Genomic DNA, 27,669 nt, shown 5'->3' on the forward strand with positions numbered 1-27,669 from the left:
TTTCATGCAGCGCGAGCACGGTAGATAGTGCGACCACCTGCGCTTGAAACCGGTAAGGCGGTGTCTGTCCAAGAGCGCGCGGGTCCCTAATCAAAGGAGCAGCTGCGCTTCAAAGGATCTCCCGACAGAACCCCCCCCCCCCCAGATTGGAACCATGTCGACAAACGGGGAAGTACCGGCGTTTTTCAAGTCAATGGGCTCAGGTAGCCCCAAGCCACGCCAGAAATTCTGTGGCATGTTCTGTCCGGTGGAAGGCTCCGCTGATAACAAGACGCTGAATTTCGAGTCACTGCCTGCGGGCAAAGGGAAAACCGAGGGTTGGGTCATTGACAAGCAGACTGACATTTCCCAGCCGAGGAGGGTCGAAATACGGCAAAGCACGGGGAAGGAAGCCCTGCAAAACCTGGATGACAAGGTAAGTTTTTGTGCTTTGTCACTCGGGGGAAAAAAAAAAACATCACTCTGTTCTCTCACTCAGTCTCTTTATCCATCACATATATCTTTCTAACTCAAGCATCAAGTACGCAGCATTGGAAAAATATAGCAATATTTTACGTGAATCTTTTGACTGTGTCTCAGTTTATGTCGAAACATTGCTGTTTCTCTTTTTGACAACACGTCAATTTGGCTTTATTGAGTTTTGCCTCAATTTTCCATTAGACGCTAATTTAATTTCTCATCACGTCGTACAGGACGGAGCCCCCTGCTCCATTAGAGGGGCTATACTTCCTGTTTTGAGGTTGCCTTGGTGAGGTTGCCTTGGTGAGGTTGCCTGTGCACTCACATGCTGTCATGTCTGCGAGACCCCATCGTTGTTCAGGGTTCGTGTGTGAGGAGGCGGTTCCAACCACACACACACACACACACACACGCACACACACACACATGCTGAGCCAGTTGTACGTGCTCCATCAATTCCCGGTCCCCTCCCTCTGCCGCCCTAACAAGGAGTGGTGGCCAGTTGATCGATCCAAGATTGGTGCAGTGTAACTAAAGCACGACCTGTCTTAAACCTTTACTCTATTACTTTTATATAGGCCTACGGACCCCGTCATATAAAACTCTGATCACGACTTTGAATAGTTGTATGGTTACTTGGAAAGGTCGTTTGCCCATTCGCAGTGAATGGATACATTGTTTACCCTGTTGTCTGTGTCGGTTCATGTGTGCTAACATAACAGGCCTATATGCGTTTGCGTGTATTCACTTAAGGGACGCTTTTATGCAAATTAATGTACAGGGATTTGAACCGGCGACCTCTTGATCCGCAGTCAGATGTTCTACTTTACCACTGAGCTGCACCAATCGCTTTGATGGCCTGTTGCATCATGTTTTATCCACCCCGCTGACCTCCATGTACTGCTGCAACAATCACAACCTCATATGTACACAGACATGTCGGCCTCGTGTGACTGGCTCACACCCTTGTTATCACACCTTCTCCAGGGTAAGAGAAGCTTTTTTAGGTCACGTTGGGTATTTTATTTATTTTTTTGGGTGGGGGGTGCAGGTCAGAAAAGGACACTCACAGTTGAACTATTGTGTTATTGTAACATATTATGGTAACTTTACAGTCCCACCCTGTACACTTTTAAACGGTTAGGAACTGCTTGGGATGTCCTGTACTTTCTGTAACCAGGGGCAGAGCAACGGACAGCACACAACGACTTGTCAATGGATCGGAGCAGGGCGGGGCATTGCGCATGCACCCTAGGCCTCGTGGAGAGCCGGCCCCTCCCTTCCTCCTTGTCTGAATCCGTCTGGCTCGGTTTGGTGCATCGGCGGAGATCAGGAGGAGAGGACACGGTTTGGAGTTCAGATTCTTTACCCCGATTCTGCGAGCTTTGCCCGCCCCCTCCACCACTCACGGACATTACCGGAATCGTACCCTCTCATCGCTGCTATTTATCTTCTGCCTTTTTTTAAGTATTGTTTCTGAACCGGCCTTATCTACCGGGCATATTCCGCAATACCGTGAACATCCCATTCTGTTGATACCCGGCAGTGCAGAGCAGCGAAAACTGAACGGTGAAGATGTCTGGCTATCAGGGCAAGAAGAATATCCCTCGCATCACAGTGAGTAGGGAACACGTTATTCCTTTGAGTGAAATGATGAGTGGTCATAGTCTCAATAACACTGAGTCAGACTGGGTCGCTGGTCTTGAAATGTGGTCCAGATTAGGGGCGTCATAAACTAGTTACAAGCACGAGACGGGAGACCTGTTTGCATCAGCTGTGATAGGTTATGCATACTGCTCACATCTCTAAAGGGGCAAATAGGCTGCTGCCACAGCTAATGCATATTTGTAAGAGCATTTTGCAATCTGAACGGTCAGAAGATGCATAGCTGTGCATTCAGATTACATAGCTACAGGGAAGACATGGAGGATTTTCAAAGCATGTATTTCGAGACAAGTGCAGATTTTCGTCGTCAAGACGACTAACTCAGCTGTTATTCGTCTTTGACCGTGTAGCCTACCATACAGGGCCTGGCTGACGTAAGATTTGCCATAGGACATAAATCATGCATTTATCGTTTGTGGTTTTGCATAAAAGTCATTGCCACTGTATGACGTTTTGCCTTGCAAACAGCTTCATCCTTTTTCACGCCGATGTTCTTTGTTTAGGCAGTGTGTCTGGTCGGCACCTACTGTTACCGCTCGCCAACGGGTGGCGGAGAAAATGCAATAGATTCTCCTGCATCCGCCCATCCGCTATAACCCATGTCGGTTTAGGATTTTTTTTCCGGGAGCGAATGCCACTTTGGAAAACCCGGTTGGATTAATAGGGCACAAAGAGTCCCGTTGGTGTGTTTTGTGCTTCGTTGGACTGCGGGACAAGTCCTGTCTCTCCCCTGGATAATTGCCCAGACACGGCAGAAATCACTGAAAAGTAGGCTAGGCTAGGAGAGAATAGCGTTAGCAATGGAAACAGGAGAATAGAAAAGAGAAGGGGGGCGGTGGGTCCTATTTCCATATTTCCTTCCTCCTCTCAGCCTAATGAAAGGAGCACGGCTGAAACGAGACAACCACGGACCCTCGTTGTCTGCCCGTAGGCAATATTGTTGTGAACCGAAACGTTCATTGTTTTTTTTAATCTCAGTTTTGTTTTAGTTTTTTTTGTAGCCCTTAGGGACGGTTAATGTCTGTGTTTTAGGAGAGCGTCCCCATTCATTTGACCTACTCGTTCTATTGCATGTCCTCGAGAGAAAAAAAGGAATTGAATTGAGCCTTTGGCTGGGTTACCCCTGCCGGTTGTCTTGACTGCCCGCCACAACTGGCGCTGGTCCGGTTTAAGCCGCCAACTCATTCAGTGCCGTGTAGACTCTGAAACCGAGGAGAAACTGAAGACTTATGGAGAAAGGAGGACTGATCTTGTCATACACACACGCACACACACGCACGTTCAGTCCAACATGCAAACGATCTGTCATGTTGCGGTTCTTATGATCCAGCTGTTATTCATCCGTCTCTGGTCTGGTGTTGCTACTGTGTTGTGTTCCATCCCGTGAGGTAGATAAACGAGGAGAATTATAATGTATAGAGAAAAGAGAGGGAAAATAGAAGACAGTCCAACCATTTGATGCGGGAAATACAGTAGTGTGTCTGTGTGTGTGTGTGTGTCTGTGTGTCTACACATGGGTGGGTCCGTGTTCATGTGTGTGTGTGCCGCGGGTGGGTCCGTGGTCATGTGTGTGTTCGTGCCACACCCCTGTGGCGGCAAGCATCGATCTTTGCCATCTCTCCCACATCAACAGAATCCATGCAGTGTGTGTGTGTGTGCACTCAGGGGGCTTGTAACACAGGATGTGCTGCAGTGTTGTGTGTGTTCTACACTGTGTTACACAGGCTGCGTAAGTTTGATCACAAACACACTGAATCCTTAGTGATTCGTTCGTTCGTTTCAATTCTCGCACTTAGGTTCCTGCCATGTACTGGAGGAAACTGGAGTCGCTTGAAGTACGGTTCAAATCTGAACCCGGTTCAAATCTGAACCGTACGGTTCAGGTCAAGCAGTGATTACTTAATCACTAAATTGGCTGCAATTTCTATTTTAGTTACGTAAAGTGGCCAATTATAGTACAGAATGATCTATAGACGAGATCATTTATTGTATGACCGTGCACATCCACTGTGAGCTAGAGACTCAAAGCAGTGTTCTGCAAGTTAATCCAATTTCTGTCATCCTTTTTGGATGACGACATAATTAGATCAGAATGTTCAGTTTCCTCGACGTTGCTCCAGCAACCCCAGCACACATATACAAGCACTCACACACACGCATACCCATGCACACACATCTACACACATGCACACACCATGGGGCTGGGGGCAGGGGCTGGGGGCTGGGGGCTTGGGGCAGGGGCTGGGGGCAGGGGCTGGGGGCTTGGGGCAGGGGCTGGGAGCAGGGGCTGGGGGCAGGGGCTGGGGGCAGGGGCTGGGGGCAGGGGCTGGGGGCAGGGGCTGGGGGCAGGGGCTGAGGCGGTCAGCTGCACAGACAGGCAGGGGATCGTGACACCTCAGGAAGCTCTCATCAAAATGAATGTCACCCCAAATCTCACCACCTGGGGCTTTTATCAGAACATTCAGGTCTTCCAGATTCCTCATGAATAAGATCTGACACCATATATTAACTCAGAGTTCAAATGGAGGGTGTTTAAAGAGCACCCCCCCCCCCCCCCCCCCAGCACTGTCACCTATCCCACAATGCACTGGGGCCTCGCACATTCCACCTTCACTCACAACACAAAGCACCTCTCTCAGATCCTCCATCCAAACGCAAGGCCTGCCAAGAACGTTATTCCTTCCAGTTTTCTCTTTCCTCAGAAAAAATCTAGGATTTCCCCCGGTTCAGGAAGCCCGCCGTGTGAACAGGTGTGTGTGAACACACTCTCAGTTCCCGCCCACAGGGCGACACTAAAGTTAAAAAAGCAGTTGGTATTCTCAGCCCTGCCTCTGCTCCAGGCAGCTCTCGGACCAACAAGCGAATCTTTAAGAGGATCAGGAGTCACATCTAAGCCAGCTCGTTGTCTCACTTTTAAATCTGCACGCCTACCCGGTTAGATTAAGGGAGGTCGTGGTGGATGGGTCTTCAGTCACACATCCACTTCCAGTGTCTGACCCAGGGGTGAGAGGAGGGTCATCCCAGGGGAGGTGACCACGATAGGGGTTGGGGAGGACAGTTGAACCCCTCTCCTGGAAGTCACTGTCATAATCTTCGGGGAGTTTTTCCTTGTCTTCCTTGAGGGTTAAGGTTGGTTTAGGTGCAGTTCTATGGTCGTATGTGAAGCCCTCTTTGGCATTCCTTGTAAAAAGGAGTGCCAAAGCTATACTTCAAATTAGATTTTGATTTTGATTTGACTCTGGTCTGGGTGGACCCTTTCCCATCAGAACTTCACGTCCCAGATAGTTTGTCTCTACGCCCAAATGGGGAAAAGAAGAGAGACAAATCGAATTTAAATTTATCAAATGAAAGCTTAATACATTTTCATGACGTTGATCTTTTTTCCACACAATTGGAAGCGTACTTATTGTAATTGCACTGTTTTGGTATGTTCATATACTCACTGAAAGCTTTAATGAGCAGTATGCTTTGAACACGAGTATACTTTGAGTATAAAATATGTTTTGGCATCCTCCTGGTCATCCTCCCTGGTGACCTTGTGTGGAGGTTCAAGTCCTCAGATGGGGGATGTTCCGCTCTCTCAGACCACACCCCCAGCCAGCGTACCTGCCTTCTGATTGGACATCGGCAACATGCTGGGTCATCATCGGTAGCTTTTGTCCCTGTTCACTAATGGGTTCGATTTCTCCCTGAGTGACTGAAGCTCCGACAGAACACCGAGCATGCTGTCACATGATCCTCTGGATCGATCTGTGAGAGAGAGAGAGAGAGAGAGAGAGAGAGAGAGAGAGAGAGAGAGAGAGAGAGAGAGAGAGAGAGAGAGAGAGAGAGAGAGAGAGAGAGAGAGAGAGAGAGAGAGAGAGAGAGAGAGAGAGAGGGAGAGAAGGGGAGATGAGAGAGAGAGGGAGAGGGAGAGGGAGAGGGAGAGGGGAGAGGGGGAGAGGGAGAGGGAGAGGGAGGGAGAGAGAAAGTTCAAGGGAGAGAGAGGGAGAGCCTCAATGCCTTCCTCACTCTCTCAGTCTATCATTTTCATATCATGCAATAGTCGTCGGCCTATGGAGAGGCACTTGACAAGGACAGCTTTCAATTTCACTAGATGCATCGTTGATGTTATCGTGCTCAAATCGATGACGAGTTGAAAAGCTAGTTGTATGGAGCATGAGGGTGTTAAGGCCGGTGTACTTCCTGTTTGTGTGAGGTTGTCATGGTTCCCGTGCAGGGAAGGTCACTGTCATTACTGGATGCCAGCCCAGGCCACTGACCATTCATAACTCCTAAATCCAGTAGACTGCATGTTTGGAGTTAGAGATGCGGTTTCATCTTCAAAGACTGCTGCTATTATTGGCAGCAGTGGATAAGATGCATGTGACAGCGCTTTCATCCAAAAGAGAAACAGTTTCTGAGGCGTTGTGTATGAACGTTTGACTGCGCATACATCTGAGCAAAGCTAGGCCACCTAGCTACGTAGCTAGGCTATGACCATGCCATGAGGTCATAGTTTCTGCAGATGACGTGGTTGCTAGGGGATGAACCCAAGCCAGGCTCTTGATGTGAAGGCCAAGTCCCCATAGATGTGCGATTACATCATGTTCCATTTGTAGCAGTTTCATCGCCGCTGTTAAAATCAGGCCTCGAACAGGACAGCTGCATGGATGCGATGTGCCAGACTCCTCCCTAACACTATGCGTGTGTGTGTGTGTGTCTCTGTGTGTCTGTGTGTGTGTCCGATGGGTTGTGTCTCTGCACATATGCCATCACCGGCCGAGATTCCAGGCCAGCCGGGCGTTTGGGGAAAAAGAAACACATGGAAGTATGACAGGGACAGGGGGGAGACAGGGTGTCTGTAGTGCGTGCTGCTGGGTGGGGTGCTGGGTGGGGTGCTGGGTGGGGTGCTGGGTGGGGTGCTGGGTGGGGTGTCAAGCCCCTTTTGGGAGGGTTGCCTGTGGCCAGGGCTGGCTGGCTAGGAGGCACGCTACAGGCAGGGCCTCGAACAGAGAGCTCTTTGTTTGTGGAGGATGCCCGGGGCCCCGTGACCAGGATCGTGCCCGTCCCCTTTCAGAGGGCCGACCAGGGCCACGGTGGGAGGGAGGGGTAGGGTGGAGGGGAGGTGGGTGGGTGGGTAGTCAGGAGAACAAGGACCCGCCCATCCCCGTCCCATACGGAGACGTGTATGGATGATTGAATGCAAGCTCTCTCTGCATGCTGATTGCTTCTTCATTATGACCTGTATCCCGTCAGCCAGTCAGGATCGGGGATACGGTAGGGGGCGTGTCCGTGGGCGGACTCTCCCGCGAGTCATTGTCTCTCCAGTTTTCTCTCTCCCCCCTCATCATTTGTGCAAGGCTAGAATTAGCTAGCGGGTTGATTATCCTTTGTAAAATGCCCTTCATTCTGCTGCTGAGGTATAATCCTGTTCTGTTCGCCAGTCTGAAACGAGGCATGGTGCTTAGCAGCGAAACATTCTTTTGTGTGTTACTGTTAAGAAAAGGCCAAACTCCTTCCCTCCTGCTTCATCAGTGTCCTTTGTTCCTGTTTACTCCTCTCTTCCTTCCTCCTCTCCTCCTTCCTCCTCTCCTGTCTCTCTGCTGCTCCTCTCCACTCCTCCCTCCTCCACTCCTCCTCTTCTCTTCCCCTCCTCCCTCCTCTCTTCTGTCTCTCTGCTGCTCCTCTCGACTCCCCCACTCCTCCCTCCTCCACTCCTCCTCTTCTCTTCCCCTCCTCCCTCCTCCCTCTCTGCTGCTCCTCTCGACTCCCCCACTCCTCCCTCCTCCACTCCTCCTCTTCTCTTCCCCTCCTCCCTCCTCCCTCTCTGCTGCTCCTCTCGACTCCTCCACTCCTCCTCTTCTCTTCCCCTCCTCCCTCCTCCCTCCTCCCTCCTCTCTTCTGTCTCTCTGCTGCTCCTCTCGACTCCCCCACTCCTCCCTCCTCCACTCCTCCTCTTCTCTTCCCCTCCTCCCTCCTCCCTCTCTGCTGCTCCTCTCGACTCCTCCACTCCTCCTCTTCTCTTCCCCTCCTCCCTCCTCCCTCCTCTCTCCTGTCTCTCTGCTCCTCCTCTCCACTCCTCCACACATGCGTTCCTCCCTGTTGATCCTGGCCTCAGAAACCTGGTGTCGGGCCAGCAGCTCTGTTCTTTGTCTGTATTGTGTGTGTGTGTGTTTGTGTGTGTGTTTGTGAGAGTGTGTGTGTTTGTGAGTCTGTGTGTGTTTGTGAGTGTCTCTGCGTGTGTGAAAGAGAGAAGGAGAATGGCAAATGAAATGCACACAAATCATGCCCACCCCCCAACCCCCCTCCCCACACTCCACCCCCCCCCCCCCCCCCCCACCCTCCCATTCATCACCAGCCAGCAGAACAGAGTCCAGTTTGGTGCAGCCATAAAACACAGAGGGAGGTCTTACTGTTCAGTGTGCTGCTCACTGGGAGGGCCCCGGGGAGCGAGGCTGCATGACACAGCAGATCCTAGAGCAGCCGACCCGAACACCACAGGAGGCCCTCGCACCAGCCTGGGCCTCTACTGACCAGGGGTTGTGGGAGGGAGGGAGAGGAGGGGGAGGAGGAGGGGGAGGAGGAGGGGGGGAGGAGGGGGGGGAGGAGGGGGGGGAGAGGGAGGAGGAGGGGGGGAGGAGGGGGGGGGGGAGAGGGAGGAGGAGGGAGGAGGGGGGGAGGAGGGGGGGGGGAGGAGAGGGGAGGAGGAGGGGGGGGAGGAGGGGGGGAGGAGAGGGGAGGAGGGGGAGGGAGGAGAAGGAGGAGGGGAGGGGGGGGGAGGAGAGGGAGGAGGAGGGGGGGAGAGGGGGGAGGAGGGTCCCAAAGGGACTGAGAGTCCTAGGATATTCACAGGAATATTTGAGGGTTTTATAATATAAGCAGCGAGTGGCAAATCCGCTGACGTTTCTGCTCCACACAGAAACCTAACACTCTCCTGTCTGCGCTCACTCACAAGGGTCCATAAAGAGCAGTCCTTAGCTGGTGTCATCTCTCTGTGTCTGGGTCCATAAAGAGCAGTCCTTAGCTGGTGTCATCTCTCTGTGTCTGGGTCCATAAAGAGCAGTCCTTAGCTGGTGTCATCTCTCTGTGTCTGGGTCCATAAAGAGCAGTCCTTAGCTGGTGTCATCTCTCTGTGTCTGGGTCCATAAAGAGCAGTCCTTAGCTGGTGTCATCTCTCTGTGTCTGGGTCCCCCTGGGGTTCATCAAGGGCTTCATTAGGAGGAGCTTGTTCGTGTTGTTGACCAAGTCGACACTATTACGAGAGGATGTGTGTGTGTGTTCGAAGCCTGATCCTGGTCTTCCTTGTCGTCCCTCAGAGCGAGCGGCTGCTGATTAAGGGGGCGAAGATCGTGAACGATGACCAGTCCTTCTGTGCCGACGTGTATATGGAGGACGGCCTCATCAAGTGGAGTTTACTCTCTGAGTCGGAGCGCACTCCAGACGCACTTAAAGTCCAGAATGTAAACACTGCTCCTCAATCTGTCACTCAGAGGACGGGTCTGTCTCGCTCCCTCACCCTCTTTTATCCTCCTCCATCTCTCCCCTCTCTCTCCCTCTCTCTCCCTCTCTCTCCCTCTCTCTCCCCTCCCTCTCCCTCTCCCTCTCTCACTCTCTCTCTCTCTCTCTCTCTCTCTCTCTCTCTCTCTCCTCTCTCTCTCTCTCTCTCTCTCTCTCCCTATCCTCCTGTCAGACAAATCGGTGAGAACCTGATCGTGCCAGGCGGGGTGAAGACCATCGATGCCCACGGCAGGATGCTGATACCCGGGGGCATCGACGTGCACACCCGCTTCCAGATGCCCGACCGGGGCATGGTTGCTGCCGACGACTTCTACCAGGGGACCCGGGCCGCCCTGGCAGGGGGCACCACCATGATCCGTGAGTCACACGTCTCACACGGCGCTGGGGCGACGCTGGCTGTGTCTGGGGGACGGACGCAGCTCGGTGGTTAGAGCATCAGACTCTAGGTCAATAGGACACAGGTTCAGACCCCTCAGTACCCCCATTTACGTAAAATATATATGTTTTTTGTTTTTTTAAGCGTCTTCTAAATGATGACATTGTCATTATTAGATGCACACACACAGACTTAGATGACAGTAAAGTACGTTTCCCACAAATACTTTTTGAAGTACATTCACAGGCCCTGCGGTCCGTTAAAGATCTGCAGCCGTCAGACATAGCAGCGTGCCACAATGTGCTGAGCGAGGACAAGCGAGTTGGAGGGAGGCATTCTGCACAGCCTCCTCTCTCTCTCCCTCTAATCACCATACCACAGCCATGTCACTCCTAGATGAGTCAGCAGAGTGTCTCCAAGAAGCCCCTGTTCCCCCTGTGTGTGTGTCTGTGTGTGTGTGTGTGTGTGGATGGACGGGGGGGGGGGGGGGGGGTGACAGTGTTGCCTCCCAGCTCTGACAACCGCTGCTGACGGTCCTGCAGAGTCCACAGCACCAGGACAGGAAGTGGGTCTCAGCTAGCGGGATGACAGACAGGAAGTGGGTTTCAGCTAGGGGGATGACAGACAGGAAGTGGGTTTCAGCTAGGGGGCTAACAAGAAATAGTATTACTGAGGGTTGATGTTCTACTAATACACTCTGTGTGTGTGTGTGTGTGTGTGTCTAGTGGACCACGTGGTCCCCAGAGCCAGGGACCAGCCTGATCTCTGCCTTCGAGCAGTGGCTGGGACTGGGCCAGCAGCAAGTCCTGCTGTGACTTCTCCCTCCACGTGGACGTGACCGAGTGGCACAAGGGCGTCCAGGAGGAGATGGAGACGCTGGTGAAGGACCACGGTAGGACGACCTCGCCGACCTCCCCTCCCCCGGATGAGACCTCAGACATTTACATTTAGTCATTTAGCAGACGCTCTTATCCAGAGCGACTTACAGTAAGTACAGGGACATTCCCCCCGAGGCAAGTAGGGTGAAGTGCCTTGCCCAGGGACACAACGTCATTTGGCATGGCCGGGAATCAAACTGGCAACCTTCAGATAACCAGCCCGATTCCCTAACCACTTAGCCATCTGAACACCCGATCAGACTAGGGCCTGGGTCAGTGACAGCCTCTGGGTTGGACCCTGACCAGGATTAGTGATTTCCTCCTCATCTCTGTCTATATTTAGATTTGTTTGGCCTGTTTTTTTTGTTTTTTCTCTTTCTCTCTCTCTGTCTCTCTCCAGACCTCTATCCCTCTCTTTGACTCATCCCTTATTTTCTCAGGTGTCAACTCTTTCCTTGTCTATCTGGCTTATAAGGATGTTTTCCAGCTTACTGACTCTCAGGTAGGACTTCCTGTGTCGCTTTTTGTTGTCCTGGACTTCCTGTCCACCGTAAAACCTCACCGTAGAACTTCACCGTAGAACCTCACTGTAGAACCTCACCATAGAACTTCACCGTTGAACTTCACACCGTAGAACCTCACTGTAGAACCTCACTGTAGAACCTCACCGTAGAACCTCACTGTAGAACCTCACTGTAGAACCTCACTGTAGAACCTCACCGTAGAACCTCACTGTAGAAGGTCTCCTGAGTGCTGCAGCTGAAGCCCCTCCTGGTGTTCCTCAGGTGTACGAGGTGTTCAGCGTGATCAGAGACCTGGGAGCCATCGCTCAGGTCCATGCTGAGAACGGAGACATCGTGGCTGAGGTGAGATGTTCTGCTCCTCACCGGGCACTGACATACTCAGATGTGCTGGATGTATGGATGTATGGACATAGGGGGAGAGGGGAATATACACAGAGTTATTGGTGAACAGATGCTGATGAATATTCATCAAGGGTTAGGGTTTGTGGTGTGATTTGGCATGACTCAACACATTTCATCAGTGTTTCTTCGCCCCCCTACTCCCTCTCCTCTCCCCTACTCCCCTCCCCTCTCCCCTACTCCCTCTCCCCTCCCCCTACTCCCTCTCCTCTCCCCTACTCCCTCTCCTCTCCCCTACTCCCTCTCCTCTCCCCTCCTCCCCTCCCTCTCCTCCCCTCCCCCTCCTCTCCCTCTCCTCTCCCCTACTCCCTCTCCTCTCCCCTCCTCCCCTCCCTCTCCTCCCCTCCCCCTACTCCCTCTCCTCTCCTCCCCTCCCTCTCCTCTCCCCTACTCCCTCTCCCTCTCCCCTACTCCTCTCCTCTCCCCTACTCCCCTCCCTCTCCCCTACTCCCCTCCCTCTCCTCCCCTCCCTCTCCTCTCCCCTACTCCCTCTCCTCTCCCCTACTCCCCTCCCTCTCCTCCCCTCCCTCTCCTCTCCCCTCCTCCCCTCCCTCTCCTCTCCCCTCCTCCCCTCCCTCTCCTCCCCTCCCCCTCCTCTCTCCCTTTCCCCTCCCCTCCCCTCTCCCCGTCCTCTCCCTCTTCTCCCCTCCCCTCCTCCCCTCCCCTCTCCCCCTCTCCCCTTCCACCCCTCCTCCCCCCCTCTCCCCCTCCTCCCCTCCCCCTCTCCCTCCCCTCCCCTCCTCCCCCCCCTCCTCCCCTCCCTCTCCCCCTCCACCCCTACAGGAGCAGCATCGTATCCTGGAGCAGGGCATCACAGGGCCCGAGGGTCACGTCCTGAGCCGTCCTGAGGAGGTAAGACAAGACCACCGACACCGTCTCTCCTCAGCTCTACCCCAGAATCCTCTCTGGTCCTGACCCCCGCACCCCGTCGCGCCCGGCCGCTGACACGCCCTCTCTCTCTCCAGGTGGAGGCGGAGGCTGTGAACCGCTCCGTCACCGTGGCCAATCAGACCAACTGTCCCCTCTACATCACCAAGGTGATGAGCAAGGAGTGCCGCCGATGTCATCGCTCAGGCCCGGAAGAAGGGGTGAGACACCGTGGAACATTCTAGAACAGCGTTCCTCAACCATAGTCCTGGGGAACCCACTGTCCTGTTATTGTACTAGATGTTTCCCTACTCCAGCACACCTGGTTCAAATGAACTGGTCTTTGACAGGCTTCTACTGAGGTTGATGATGACTCTGTGATCAATGATGACTTGAGCAGGGAAACATCTAGAACATGCAGGGCAGGGCGGTCCCTGAGGACCAGGGTTGAGAAAGGCTGGTATAGGCATTGACTGTACTGTCTTGTGTCATGTGTGCTGATTGGCTCTCTGTAGGCACCGTGGTGTACGGGGAGCCAATCTCGGCCAGCCTGGGCACAGACGGCTCACACTATTGGAGCAAGAACTGGGCGAAGGCCGCCGCTTACGTCACCTCCCCGCCCCTCAGCCCCGACCCCACCACGCCCGACTACCTGAACTCCCTGCTCTCCTGGTAAGACTGGGACTCCTTCAGCTTCCTCTGGGATGCAAGGGGCGAGTAGGGGGACGTGGATGACTACGGGCGGACGAGCTCAGATGGATGAGCACAGGAAAGAGCTGTGATAACCTCACTCTCCTCGTCTTACCTGATACACAGATAGAGAGGAGAGAGAGAGAGAGAGAGAGAGAGAGAGAGAGAGAGAGAGAGAGAGAGCAAAGATTTAGCGTGACACAACCCTAACCCCTGACCCTGTCCTAACCCTGTCCTGACCCTGTCCTGACCCTGACCCTGTGCTCTGGCCTACAGTGGGGACCTGCAGGTGACAGGAAGTGCCCACTGCCCTTCACACACCGCCCAGCGCGCCGTGGGCAAGGACGACTTCACCCTGATCCCAGAGGGCACCAACGGCACCGAGGAGAGGATGTCCCTGATCTGGGACAAGTGTGTGGTGGGTACCTGCACCAGCCTGTTGGCCTGCCATACAGTGATATGATACCTGGTGTGTGGCTTACGGGAGGACCGCGTTGTGACGTCCTTCGTGTTTCGGGTCTCTCCAGGTGACCGGTAAGATGGACGAGAACCAGTTTGTGGCGGTGACGAGCACCAACGCGGCCAAGATCTTCAACCTGTACCCCCGCAAAGGCCGCATCGCCGTGGGCTCGGACGCCGACCTGGTGCTCTGGGGACCCCGACGTCACCAAGATCATCTCAGCCAAGAGCCACAACTCTGTAGGTCCACCTCTGTAGCCGGCACAACCTGACAGAACACACATCTATATAAAAACAAAAACATGTTTGTAGTTCACCAGAAAAGTGTTACGACTCACACTCTAAGATGTAACAACACTACCCAGTTATGTCATTGATAGTTCCAGTTAAAACAAAAAGGGTCCAAAGTCAACACTGGGGAGTATAGTGAGAGGTAAATATGTTTTTTAATGACCTGCCATATGGGGCAATTTATGGTCATATGACTGGTGAGCACATCTGATTGGTTGAGAACACCAGTGGGAGGGTGTGGTCTTCTCAGGGGAATGATGTCATCCTGGAGTTCTGCCAGAGTTCTGGAACATGTAATTGTGGTTTGCTAGCAGGGAAATTACTATAGGTGTGATAGACAGAGAGAGAGGGAGAGAGAGAGAGGGGAGAGAGGAAAAATGAGAGAGAGACAGTGAGAGTGTGTGTCTGAGCAATTAGAATCACACTGCTGTCCTCATTCTATGGTTCCTTTCTTTCCGCTTGGTCAGGAAATGGACTAATACACGTTGGGAAAACTGGTCATTTACTGTGTGTGTGTGTGTGTGTGTGTGTGTGTGTGTGGGAGCGGCTCGTGACCTCATGCTGTTCTGAGGACTGGAGAAGCCCACCAGCTTACCATGACCTCACACTCAGTAGCTTTTAGGAGGGCAGTCACTCTGATTCCCACACACACACACTGACACACACACACACACTCACTGGCTCCCATCAAAAAGTCACGAGGTGATTAGATTAGATATCGTGTCTTTTATTCACATAAATGTTTCTTTCGTACAAAACAAGGACATCTTTGATAAGGAGGGAAAGACATCATTTAGACACAGCTGTATATATGACGTATCACGCACATATCTGACCCCTCCTTATCTGAACCTTCCCCCCCCTCACCCAGGCTGTGGAGTATAACATCTTTGAGGGCATGGAGGTGCGGGGCGCTCCCCTGGTGGTGATCAGCCAAGGCAGGATCGTCCTGGAGGAGGGGAACCTCCACACCACCGAGGGCTCCGGACGCTTCGTGGCCCGCAAGCCCTTCCCCGACTACGTGTACAAGAGGATAAAGGCTCGCAGCAGGGTAAGAGCTCAGTGTCACAAAATATCAGCATGTTCTGTATGATGTCAAGTCGCTGATGTCATTTCCTGTCCTTCCATCTCTCGCCTCGCTCCTGTGTGTCCCCTCCCCAGCTGGCTGAGTTGAGGGGGGTCCCTAGGGGTCTCTACGACGGGCCGGTCTGCGAGGTGTCCGTCACTCCCAAGACCATGACGCCTGCCTCCTCAGCCAAGACCTCACCTGCCAAGCAGGCAGCTGGCCAGCCGCTCCGCAACCTGCACCAGTCTGGCTTCAGTCTGTCTGGTCAGTAACACTCTCATCTAGTGCTGACAACCTTGGCGTACCAATCGGAATTGTACCGTTAGAATATGGAATTGTTCCAAGGAAGATTGATATTTCACTGCTGAGAGATGAGGTTGGCATGGAAACACGGTAGTCAGATTGTGTCTGAATGATGTTGGCATGGAAACACCGTAGCCAGATTGTGACTGTCCTGTGTCTCCAGGTGCCCAAGTCGATGACAACATCCCCCGTCGGAACACCCAGCGCATCGTGGCTCCGCCCGGGGGCAGAGCTAACATCACCAGCCTGGGTTAAAGCTCTCCCATTGGCCGGGAGGGGGGGTAAAGAGGAGGGGCTTCAGGAACTGGGGGAGGGGCAGGAAAACCAGAAACCACCTCTTCATCCAGAGCCACGCCCTCCACAGTGCCTGAAGAACCGCCCCCTCCTCGACCTCCACTTCTGCTCTCACCCCCTCCTTTACCCCCCCCCCCCCCCTTCTCCATCTCTTCCCCCTTTTCATCCCAACCGCCACTGTCCTGACGGAGACCCCTAGAGAAGAGTTGCCTCATACGAAGAACAACAACAAGCCGAAAACTACAACAACACACCTTTATTTGAGCACTTTTGACTGTATTATTTAGTGTTTTATACTGTACTTTCTACCTGCCATGATTCTTTTGATTGTTTGTCTTTATTTTTATGTCGTAAACAGATGGGGTTCAGTCAGGCTGGACTGGGCAGATTTAACACAGGGAGGAATCGACGTCACATGACTGGCATGCTTTCCGTTTCCGTCCTCCATCTTTGTAGTTTTTAGACGCACGGTAAACAAACTGAGATGGTTTAATGGGTATGTTGTCATGATGTTTCAAACAGTAGGTATGGTTCACAACACTGTGCTGTGGATTTGGAAAGGGATAAGGTTTTGATCCTTCACCAGTAGCTGGCGTCCTGTTTTGAATCCTCCAGTGTCATCAGTTAGCGCAGATTTAATCAGTTCAACACTGGCTATGATGGAGTGTGTTTATCCGAGGCAGGTTTTGAGGCTGTACAACAGCCTTGTGTTCTAGGTCGAAGAGCTAGGTACAGCCTTGTATGGTGCTGTACAGCGCGGTGTTTGGGGGAGATAGAGGGACTTTCTAGGGACATTCCCACCTTCCTGCCAAACCACTTGAAGTCTTTGGAAGCTGCAGTGGGGCTTCCGTAGTGGTGGAACATTCTGGAACGCCAGCGGAATCAGAACCCTCAACCGGTTCCGAGTAGAACGCCGTGTTCCATCGTGTTCCACAGCGGGGCTTTCTCAGCACCTAAATGTGACCTGAACAACGAATAGAACTTGGGAGAGTCGCTAGGACGGAATAGGAGTGGATTAGAACACCACCGCCACAATATCACCTGCCTTAAATTGGTGCTGCCCCCACCCCCAACTACTAGAGGAAGGAATATTCAAAGATCCATGCGGTGTTTTAAAGATGGCGTTACGTCATCCGGTGGGTTAGAAGATGTTTGTTCATCGCCTCCATTTTCTCGCATCACGTCTCCCCTTCCCTCTCTCCTCTTAAGGTGCCTGAACCCACCGATGTTGTACCGGTAGTTTGATTATTTGTATTATTCTTATTGTGGTAAGAGAAGGATGTAACATATATGTGTAAGGTAGCCAGGTTTAACCGATGCAAAGGTGCCAGATTTTGCTCTTGCGTGATCCACGAGTGGTGTTCCTGTAGAGAGAAAAACCGTGTGATATATTTTAGAGATGTAGAGTTTGTTCGCCGTTGTCGATATCGGTATTTTTAGTGTCACGATTCTGTCGTTAGTTGCCAAAGGCCTGAACACTACTCATGTTTAGAGGGAGATGTGGGGTTGTGTGTTAGCTGGTGTGCTGTGTTAGTGCATGAGGCCCGGGCTACACCTGTTTGCCTGGCTGGTCCCTGACAGGGCCTGGATCGATGCCAACGTCTGTTCGCTCCGACCGCGCGTCTGGTTTTCATTAAGCGAGGCGGTTCCTCCGAATGTGTTCATTTTTCCCCGTCGGTGAGACGTTGCTCCGCAGAGCCCGTCTCTCCCTCTCCGGATTACTTCACACGGAGCAAAACTCCATCGCCGGCTCTCTTTCTTTCACACTGACACCAACACACGCACCAACACACAAACACATGCACTAACACACACACACTCACGCATACAAGTTTGCACACACACGTCACACGACACACACTGCGACTCCACACTGACACCAACACACGCACCAACACACAAACACATGCACTAACACACACACACTCACGCATACAAGTTTGCACACACACGTCACACGACACACACTGCGACTCCTGGGTCATCTCACCCTGCCCCACCTTCACCCTCCCTAGTGAGGGAGCCTTCTCACAGGTCTCAGAACCACTCGCGTTGGTGATTGTGATTTATGATTCACGTTTTTGACGGTCGATAACGTTATTTTCAGTGCTTGGATCACGTCCGGTGGTTTCCCGCTCTCTTCTTCCTCCCTGTCCTGGGACGGCGTTGTGGCATCTCTTCAGCATGAGTCCGTTTCGCTTGCTTGGTGTTCGAATGCATATTTCTCAAACGGAGGGGACGCGAGAGTTTAACCTCCCGTCCTGATTTTGTGGCTTTTCCCCCACTCTGGACTCTTGGTGGTTGAGGAGGCAGTCTGCTCAAGCACAAATACGATTTGGCAGCGAGGAGAATTCTCCTGAGACTGAAAGTATGTCTCTGCTAGCCCCCCACCCTCCCTCCCTCCTCCCCTCCCTCCCTCCCTCCTCCCCACCCTCCTCCCCTCCCTCCTCCCCTCCCTCCCTCCCTCCTCCCCACCCTCCTCCCCTCCCTCCCTCCCTCCTCCCCACCCTCCTCCCCTCCCTCCCTCCTCCCCTCCCTCCCTCCCTCCCTCCTCCCCACCCTCCTCCCCTCCCTCCCTCCTCCCCTCCCTCCCTCCCTCCTCCCCACCCTCCTCCCCTCCCTCCTCCCCTCCCTCCCTCCCTCCTCCCCTCCCTCCCTCCCTCCCTCCCTCCCTCCTCCCCTCCCTCCCTCCCTCCCTCCCTCCCTCCCTCCCTCCTCCCCACCCTCCTCCCCTCCCTCCCTCCTCCCCTCCCTCCCTCCTCCCCTCCCTCCCTCCCCTCCCTCCCCTCCCCTCCCCTCCCCTCCCCTCCCCTCCCCTCCCCTCCTCCCCACCCTCCTCCCCTCCCTCCTCCCCTCCCTCCCTCCTCCCCACCCTCCTCCCCACCCTCCCCCTCCCTCCCCTCCCTCCCACCCTCCTCCCCACCCTCCCCTCCCTCCTCCCCTCCCTCCCTCCCTCCTCCCCACCCTCCTCCCCTCCTCCTCCCCTCCTCCCCACCCTCCTCCCCTCCCTCCCTCCCCCCCCCCCCTCCTCCTCACTCCTTCTCTGGCTTTTCCACTGTTGCCGTCTGTTGTCACGACTACGGGGCCCTTGTGTCACACTGGGCTCACTTATTTTGTTTGTCATGGCAACCCTGTGTCAGATCGGAAGTTGCCCGTGGCAACCACTCCAGACCCGGTGCTATTAGAACAACAGTCTTACGTCTGGAATGGCTGCAGTGAGTCTATCCAACACACCCTTACCCTGCTCTGCTTCTCTGGAACAAGGGGATATCACCCTGTAACAGCCTCGGTAGATATATATAGATTGATATTGGTATATACCAATTGGTATTGATATCAGTATTTCATATAGTACCAGTCAAATGTTTGGAAATATTTTCCCATGTGTCTAAACTTTTGACTGGTACTGTATATGTAGGAAAAGACTGTTGGGCTAGATGTCACAGTCAGACCCAGAGCCCATTGGCTCTAAGTGACATCATCCAGAAGGTTCCGCGGGCTTCAGGTGTTTATAGAATCCTCCAAGGGCTCCAGAGCGCCATTCCATCCCCACCCCCCCCACCCCTGTCTGGGGAAGCTAGCCGTGCCTGAAGTATTCACCCACTCCTCCACGTTAACCACCGGCCGTCGTGGCTGTCGCCACGGCAGCGTCCCCTCCGCGTCCACACACACACACACGCGAGCACACACACACACATTCCTTTTGCGCTCTGTCACCCTAGGTGTTTTTTACTATGCCGCGCTAATACTGTATGTGATGTAAGCAAACCGCCGAGGGAGGAGAGAGGAGCTTGTAGATCTGAGGTTGCTTACGCTGTTTAACCCCACCCCCCCTCCCCACCCCCGCGCCCCACCCCCGTGCTCTCCTTAACACCCCGCACCCTGCACCCTGCCCGCCCTATCGTGAAAGTGAAAACTGTGTGATTGTGTTTGTCTTGATGGCTGTGGGGCTCTCGGGCTGCTTCCTGTCTGTGAAGTGTCCGGCCCCATGGACGGTGATGTAAAAACAAATGATTTCAAAGGATTAAACATGAAAAATAATCGAGGCTCCGAGTCTTGTTTGATTGTTTGTTTTTTTGTTGTCGTTCTTTTCAAATTTCACACCCAGAAAAGAGCATCGACACAGAAAGTAACATAATGAACACGATTTCTGAAGCCTGCAGACTTGCAGCAAGAAACATTGCAACGATATAAGTATATCTTACTTTTTTATGTTCTATTGACTGAGAACTTGAGCTAATAATCTTCCTCGGGTCGGGGACGGCTGGAACACGATGGACACAAGAAAGTTTGTGTGTAATTCTCTTTTCTGACACAAGGAGGTGGCATAGCCAAAGGCCTGCTAGGTAAAATCTTCCATCTGCTGGACACTGTTCTCTACAAGCAACTACTAAGAAAGTAACTGACTGAACATGTTCATGACTGCACTGGTTTAGTAATGAAAAGACTCACGATTTCTTAACTAGACCAATCAGTAATTAGCTAATATCAACTCGTAAAGGAGATTAGTTCACTTTCACCAATGGAGGATGAGCCAAAAGTGGATGATGAGGGCTACATATTGTAACGACAGATGAGACATTTAAAAGTTTCATAGCGATCTTTGATTCCAGAATCCCCCCCACAACATCCTATACAGCTTACATTTACATTTAGCAGACACTCTTATCCAGAACGACTTACAGTAAGTACAGGGACATTCCCCCCGAGGCAAGTAGGGTGAAGTGACTTGCCCAAGGACACAACTTCATTTTGGCACGGCCAGGAATCGAACCGGCAACCTTCTGATTACTAGCCAGATTCCCTAACCGCTCAGCCACCTGACTCCCAGAGCTTGCAAAATTACAGTAAGCAAATGTGACGTCCACCAGTTGTAAATGTTAAAACCTGTCACCTTGCAAAGCACACTTTCACACAATCCACCATCGAGCACCGTAGCACGGTTTGATGAAGCAGGGAGTTTGGTGTGTCTCTGGATGTTCACCAGGTGAAACCTGTTCCCACAGAGCACAGAAAGACCTCTGTCACGTACACAACACGTTTGCCAGTCTGACAGCGAGCACATACATTGATTAACAAACACACTGCACAACTCCTAGTCCCTTAAAGACGGCTTGTCATAAATATCGTTGCCTCACAAGCTGAGGGCTGGTTTGTGTAGCGATCTCAGAAAACAAACATTCAGGATTTTACTTTGTCGTTTACGTGACCGGGGTTAGAAAACCATGAGTCACTGTTGTTGAGTTTCCCATTGAGACAGAATACAACCTCACGTAATGCAATGTTCCCCCCGAAACTCGAGCCCCTCATTCCTCCTGTCCAGCCGCAATGTAATCACCCAGTCTGAGACGCTCCCTCTAGGTTAGGGACGTCAATTTCACTCTCGTTTCCCCGCTCGTAAAACGTCGGGGACCTTTATTGTGAAATGTCAGAGCCATACGTCCGTGTTGGACCCCGCCTCCGCCTCGCCTCCCAGTGACAGCAGGTGAACCTTGGTTTGAGCCCCGGACACAGATGGGTCTGGGCGTGGGTTCTCCGGGGAAGAACCGGAACGTTCCCCCGCCGCGAAGCACCACGCCTTCAGTAGGCTCTTGCTGTGGACGCGGGCGCTTTGGGAACGAGGCTGGGCAGAGGAACCGGAGGAACCAGAGGAGCCGGAGGGGGCCCTCCAACAGCAGGGCAGGCAGGCTGGGGAGGGAGCACCGGGCTGGGGGGTGGAGGAGGCAGAGGGGCTGGGGGAGGGTGGAGGAGGGGACCGGTGGAGGGTCAGGGGGCTGGGGCTGGAGGTGTGGGAGGGGCCCCCGCCCGCTCTGCGGAGGCAGCGACCGCGGAGAACGTTTTGGAAGGCCTTCTTGAACTCCTGGCTGAAGCAGGGGTATATTATGGGGTTGATACAGCTGTTGAGGTAACCCAGCCAGAAGGTGATCTTAAAGATGGTGTCAGACGGTCTGTAGTCTGGGAAGATAGAGCCTGGATACACACATACACACACATACACACACACACACACGCAGTTACACCACTTCTAGGGCATCCTAAATCTTTCAAAGCAAAATACATTGATTTGTGTGTGCCTGGCTGTGCGTAGTTTAAATGCCAGTCCTGAAAACTGCATTAAACTATTTCAAGGTTTCATAAACAAAAAACAATGTGAAAGAACTGAGCACAAACATCTGAATTTCAAGGCACTCAGTATGTTTTACAGCGTGTTCTGAATGTCTGTATGACTGGATGCTGTTTAATATTGTTCTCCTGTTGCTTTGATGCCAGTCATGAGGAGTGGTGGACCGTCAAGGCTAAAGTAACCGCCCATCAAGCCCTGTATGTTTGCTGTCTGTAATGGGTTTTTAGAATCAAAGAATGAGTCGTGGTTTGGCTCATTCCATTTTCTCCTGGAGCATTATCCTGTTATTCCTACCAATGCTTTGTTTTGTTTCCAGTAATTGAATTGCTGGTGTACCATAGAAGAAGAAAAAACACACTACATAGTTAATAGCATTGGGTGTACGTGTTTGTGTGTGTGTGTGTGTGTGAATATACATTTCCTGGTGTATAGACTAGCTAAAGTATATTACAGACATATTTGAAATCACCTAGAACGTGCCAAAGAAAGGAATCCAGTCCTTCCCTGGAGCCTAATTTCATGAATGGCCGCATTTACACCCCCTGGAACAAAGTACAGAACCACACACGATGCGGAGACTAATCAACGCTAATCTGCAGACGATGAGTTTGACCTTCATCTCCATAACTTGCATTTCAGATTAGTCTCATCCTTCATCAAGGAAATTACAGTCTCCGCAACCATTCTGCCTCTGTAACCATTGTCCCTCTCGACCATTAATCACTTCCTCAGACGTGGGGACTGGGGAGGGACCCTCACGGCCCAGAGCTCGCGACCTCGGTGACCCAGAATCCGTTACATCAATCGTCCCATTCCAAAATACGACATGATCGCTTACGATTCTAAGACCCGGTACTTCTCGTACAGAAGCGTGATCAGTGTGATGCCCTATTGTTTTCTTCGTTCCTGAGGTCGTTTTGAAACCGAAACCAGTCGATGGTATTTCATGAAGAATTCTTTCCTAAATCTGTGGCCTCTAACATTGTTCACTGTGGCAGAATAACTTAAGCAAATAGGTTGCAAATGGAACCCGGAGACTTCCCTCCTCTCTGCCTTTCCATCAATACTCTCATTTCTATTCGATTTTGCCTCAGCTCAGAAGATGTGATTTACATTTAAGGCTTCAGTGGAGTTGAGGGGCAGGGGTATATTTTTAGACACTCGGATAGAGAATCTTCTATTAAGAAAAGAAACTGACCCAAAAACAACACATCGCCAATCAATCCTGTAGAGCCATGAAAGATAGACACGCTGTAACTAAGCAGAAAGTTTGAACTTGTTTAAACTTTGAGCTACACGTTAGAAGGTCTACTCTCAGTCTAGTTGCTCGCACTCCCTTCCCTTCAAGCCTTGCCTAACCACAAGCCACACTTCCGTAGGTATGATGAATGATGCATTGTGGGATACCCACCGATGGGTAGAACCAGGAAGAAGGGCAACCAGCAGAGGACAAAGCACCCCACCACGATACCCAGCGTCTTGGCCGCCTTCTTCTCCCGCGAGAATCTCAGCAGCTTCACCAGGGAGGACGCCCACCGACGCCCCCCGGCCCCCCCCCTCCTCCTCCTGCCCCTCCTCCTCCCGCGACGCCTTCCCCCGGTGGACCCTGAGCGCCACCCCCTCCGCCTGCATCCCCTCCTTCTTCCCGCCCTCCCTCAGCGCCCGGGTCTGCCGCCGGGCCACCACGTACACCCGGCAGTACATGACCAGGATGACGGCCAGCGGGATGTAGAAGGAGCCCAGGGCGGAGAACAGGGCGTAGCCGGGTTCCTCCGTGATCCGACACACCGTCTCATCCTCGGGATCCGGTTCCTTCCATCCGAAGAGCGGCCCCACGGATATGGCGGCGGACAGCCCCCACAGGGCCGCCACGGCGGCCAGGCCTCGCCCCCTGGTGGACATGGAGCGGTAGTGCAGCGGGTAGCTGACGGCCAGGCAGCGGTCCACGGAGATGACGCACAGGCTGAGGATGGAGGCGGTGCAGCAGAGCACGTCCAGGGCAGCCCAGACGCCGCAGAAGGGCCGGCCGAACACCCAGCGGCCCAGCGCCTCCGACGCGGCGGAGAAGGGCAGCACCGCGGAGCTGAGGAGGAGGTCGGCGGCCGCCAGGTTAGCGATGAAGTAGTGCGTGACTGAGCGCAGGTGGCTGTGACACACCACCGACAGGATGACTAGGATGTTACCCAGGACGCCGAACACCACAAACACCCCCAGCACCAGCCCCAGGGTGATCGCCTTGGCAACATGGATCTCGGAGAAGACGGAGGCGGAGCTGCAGTTGGGGCAGCTGTCGGAGGCGGAGCTTGCGTTCTCTCCCCGAGGAACCATTGTCGGAGGGTTCTGGAAAGGCTCGGTCGGTGCGTTAAGCTGTCTTCTGGTTCAGCATGGATGCTGTGTGGCCACTTTGTGTCTTGGAAACTCAGAACACGGCAAGGTTACCCTCCATGCTCATCAACCCCAGACCTCCCACAGCAGGAGCGTGCACCCGAGAGCTGATGTCATGATGTCACCGACGGAGGAATGTTGTCGAAGGTACGACCGGAGAGAAGGATCCACGGGCCTGAGGAGAAGAATTCAGATGGAGGTTGAAGAGACGGGCTCAAACAGACAGTCACGTTCCAAGGCTCAGATCTCTCAGATGAAAAACACTGCGCATGCACTTCGTGATTACAAAAGACACTTGAATAGAAAACCGAGGTCTTTCTACAAAATCCTCCCGTCTGCCAAAAAACATCTGTGGGAAAACATAAAACAATCTAACTACAATCACGCGCACATCTTCATATCCTGTCTTCTACCAGATAACAGCTGTGCCGGAATGTTCTTCACATCAACAGGAGGGATTGCTAACCCGGGCTTGGTTCAGTGAACACCCTTCTCTCTGTTCCCTTGTCATCAGAGCCACCTCCACGGTCCCTCTCTCTCTGTCTCCCTCTCTCTCTCTCTCTCTCTCTCTCTCTCTCTCTCTCTCTCTCTCTCTCTCTCTCTCTCTCTCTCTCTCTCTCTCTCTCCCTCCCTCTCTCTCTCTCTCTCTCTCTCTCTCTGTCTCTCTCTCCCTCTCTCTCTCTCTGCCAGTTTGTTTTCCTTCCAGATCTATAACTTATTATATCAGGCCCCACGAGCACTGGCACAGAACCACCCGTCGCCAGGAAGTAAATCATGAGCGGCTAAGTAAAGCGCACCCCTAAAGAAATAAATAAAATATACGAAAACAAAAAAGCTGATTTTCACACGGGCGTCATGGCATAAATCCAGGAAAGAGCACGTGCTGGGATTCTTTAACGGGCTACGTCTGCAAGCCGGGCTACAACTCTACCGGTTAGATGACAGGCCAGGAATTGAAGAGAGGGAAGTGTATAAGAGTTGTGAAGGGCAGAGGACAGATAATTCCACTCAGTAGCACTCCCGGCTCCTACGTGTTGGAGATTTGGGTTGTCACAGGACGAGATAAATGTAGAGTAGTATGGAAATGATTGGTGATAGGGCCGTAGCAGAGCAGAATTCCTGTCCTGGTCACATGAATGAAGACACTGTTAGTCTGTGGTGAGATGATGGAATAATGGAATCTCTACTTTGTATAAATGCTCAGTGTTGGGATTTGGTTATGATGTCCAGAGGGGGTGTAGATAAGGGGTACTTGCTAGGAATCTAAAACTGTTTAAGCTTCACATGGTACTGTACTATGCTATACTATAGTCTTTGGACGCAGAAAATTCAGACATCAGCCTGAATGAGGATTGATAAGACGACAGCTCTGAAACACTGGAGATATTTCAGTCTGTAGTTGTTATACTATATTAGTTTGCCAAGCATTTAGTCACTGTTGTGAGACATATTTAAATCCCAGCTTGTGCAAAGGAAACTTATCTACTGGCTGCAGTGGAAGCCTGACTCCAGAAAAATATGGAATGCAATTCCTCACTGTTATGATGGCATGTGCCTTGCAATCGAATAACAATGTGCAGTCGATAACGTCACACACCACGGCTGACACAGACGACCTTCTTCACGACATCCTAATTTGAAGTCTTTTATCCATTTTCTGTCAGACTTGGTTCCCCTCTCCCTTCATCTGTCACTTTTCCTCCCTCCTCTTCTTTCTATTACCTCAATCTCTTTCTCGCTCTGTTATCCCTTCTACCTCTCTTTACTTCGAAACAGCCCTCTTTTCTTTCATCTCTAACAGTCACCCAACAACCTTTCATATAAGTCCTGCAGGCAAGCAGGGGGAAAGCCTAAATCAACAGAGAAAAGCAGAATTTGGGAGTTTGACGGTTTGATCCAATCTGGACAATTACCCATTAAGATGGGATACTTTCATGAGAATAATGCTAATAATCATGCATAATAATAATAATAATTCACGTTTAAGCTGCCAGATGTTTAGCACTTAGTATACTGTTCTTCACGTCTAATGCTAGTACTCAACAGGTGGTCGGCATTGACAAGGCAGGATCGTTCCCCTTGGTTCTTCAATCATATGAACACAAATCTAATTAGAAAGTAGTTCCACACATGTCACAACACTCACATAGTCTGGCAATGACATTATTGCATTAGAAGAATGTGTGATTCATAACAGTCAGCGTGTAGAATGTCAGCAAGCCATATCTGTGAGATTAGAATCCTAATTATCGCTGGTCTTTGTTAAGAGGGATTTCAAGCCCTCTGCCTCAGATGAGCATAACAACCGACCACACGCCTTAATCAGTCTCAACATAGATTATGTAGTTATGGTTCACCAAAGCTACCCAGACTGGAACAGCACAAGGAGAATCAGTTCTCAGTTGTGTATCAGAACAAAGAAAGCTTAGTCTGAAAGCTCAGTTTGAAAGTATATCTACAATGTTCAAAGGAACTAATCTCCCAGATGTCCTCTTTCTGCAGCAATAGAAATCAACCTCATATACTATTGGGACATACTTTTGTCCGTTGTTTTTTTTCGTAGCCAAGGACAGACATGATAAATGAACGTTACTCATGTGAAGAAGAAAAAAACTGCAAATCGGCAGTGTGGATTTCCACTTTAAGCTTCAGATGCTGCGTCGCTCTTTGAAAAGACTTGGTGGTTTTTCAATCTGCTGTATCATTCCTTTGCTGACTGTCCATTGTTCTGCCTCACTTAGTTTCTGGGGATGAAAGGTGGAACGATTAAACTGGAGCTAAACTGACCATTTTGATAACAACGTTCACGTTATCAAGACCAGCAATATGAACATGCAAACATTTAATAGAAACGGGTGTTCATCAATAAGGGACTTATTAACCAAGATAAAACCTCTGGGACGCCATCAAATGAGACAATGTTTAATTTATGAAACATTACGCAATGAAAACGTGGTTTAAAACAAATCTGTGATCGAGTGTTCATTTGGGATAAACCGCCTTGAATACAATAACATTGTGGAAACTCAAGGCGTAAGTGATTTCTTAAAGTAAGTAACTGTTCGACACATTCCATACATTCAGTCAACCAAACTCGACTAAAATAAACCTCCCGACAGACCAATAAAGGGAGTAGGTGTTGTTAGTCTAAATAATCGTTTGTCTACAACAAAATAAATACAATTCTTACCTTTTTTCTCTCCTCAACGGGTCGATGACGACATTTATCAATAGGCTATTAACGAAAAAGATGTATTAGCATGTAAATAAATATGAATTATTGTTATTACATACGTGCCAGTTGAGCTCCTGGTGAAACTATAGTTCAGTGATGTCAGTGATGTCCTCTTGAATAAGGCTTGAACTGGGACACACTCACCTGATATTCG

General features: G+C 51.7%; 2 protein-coding genes across 2 annotated transcripts; one reads left to right on the forward strand and one right to left on the reverse strand.

The window, feature by feature from the left end:
- Nucleotides 1–1,757: 1,757 nt before the first annotated feature.
- Nucleotides 1,758–17,596, forward strand: dpysl2b (dihydropyrimidinase like 2b). The gene is given in 18 exon segments (XM_047052035.1): nucleotides 1,758–2,076; nucleotides 9,423–9,511; nucleotides 9,797–9,981; nucleotides 10,726–10,739; nucleotides 10,741–10,785; nucleotides 10,787–10,892; nucleotides 11,319–11,380; nucleotides 11,664–11,744; nucleotides 12,585–12,653; nucleotides 12,767–12,850; nucleotides 12,852–12,886; nucleotides 13,182–13,340; nucleotides 13,635–13,776; nucleotides 13,886–14,011; nucleotides 14,013–14,057; nucleotides 14,980–15,159; nucleotides 15,270–15,438; nucleotides 15,641–17,596. Coding segments are annotated over 18 exon segments (1,725 nt in total). The 5' UTR covers nucleotides 1,758–2,034; the 3' UTR covers nucleotides 15,733–17,596.
- Nucleotides 17,597–21,199: 3,603 nt separating this feature from the next.
- On the reverse strand, nucleotides 21,200–27,669 carry adra1ab (adrenoceptor alpha 1Ab). Its single transcript, XM_047052033.1, is given in 6 exon segments — nucleotides 21,200–21,459; nucleotides 21,547–21,741; nucleotides 23,307–23,428; nucleotides 23,430–24,455; nucleotides 27,471–27,515; nucleotides 27,660–27,669. Coding segments are annotated over 4 exon segments (1,371 nt in total). The 5' UTR covers nucleotides 24,224–24,455; nucleotides 27,471–27,515; nucleotides 27,660–27,669.

This window comes from Hypomesus transpacificus, unplaced genomic scaffold (genome assembly GCF_021917145.1).
Source record: "Hypomesus transpacificus isolate Combined female unplaced genomic scaffold, fHypTra1 scaffold_194, whole genome shotgun sequence".
Taxonomy (NCBI): Eukaryota; Metazoa; Chordata; class Actinopteri; order Osmeriformes; family Osmeridae; genus Hypomesus; species Hypomesus transpacificus.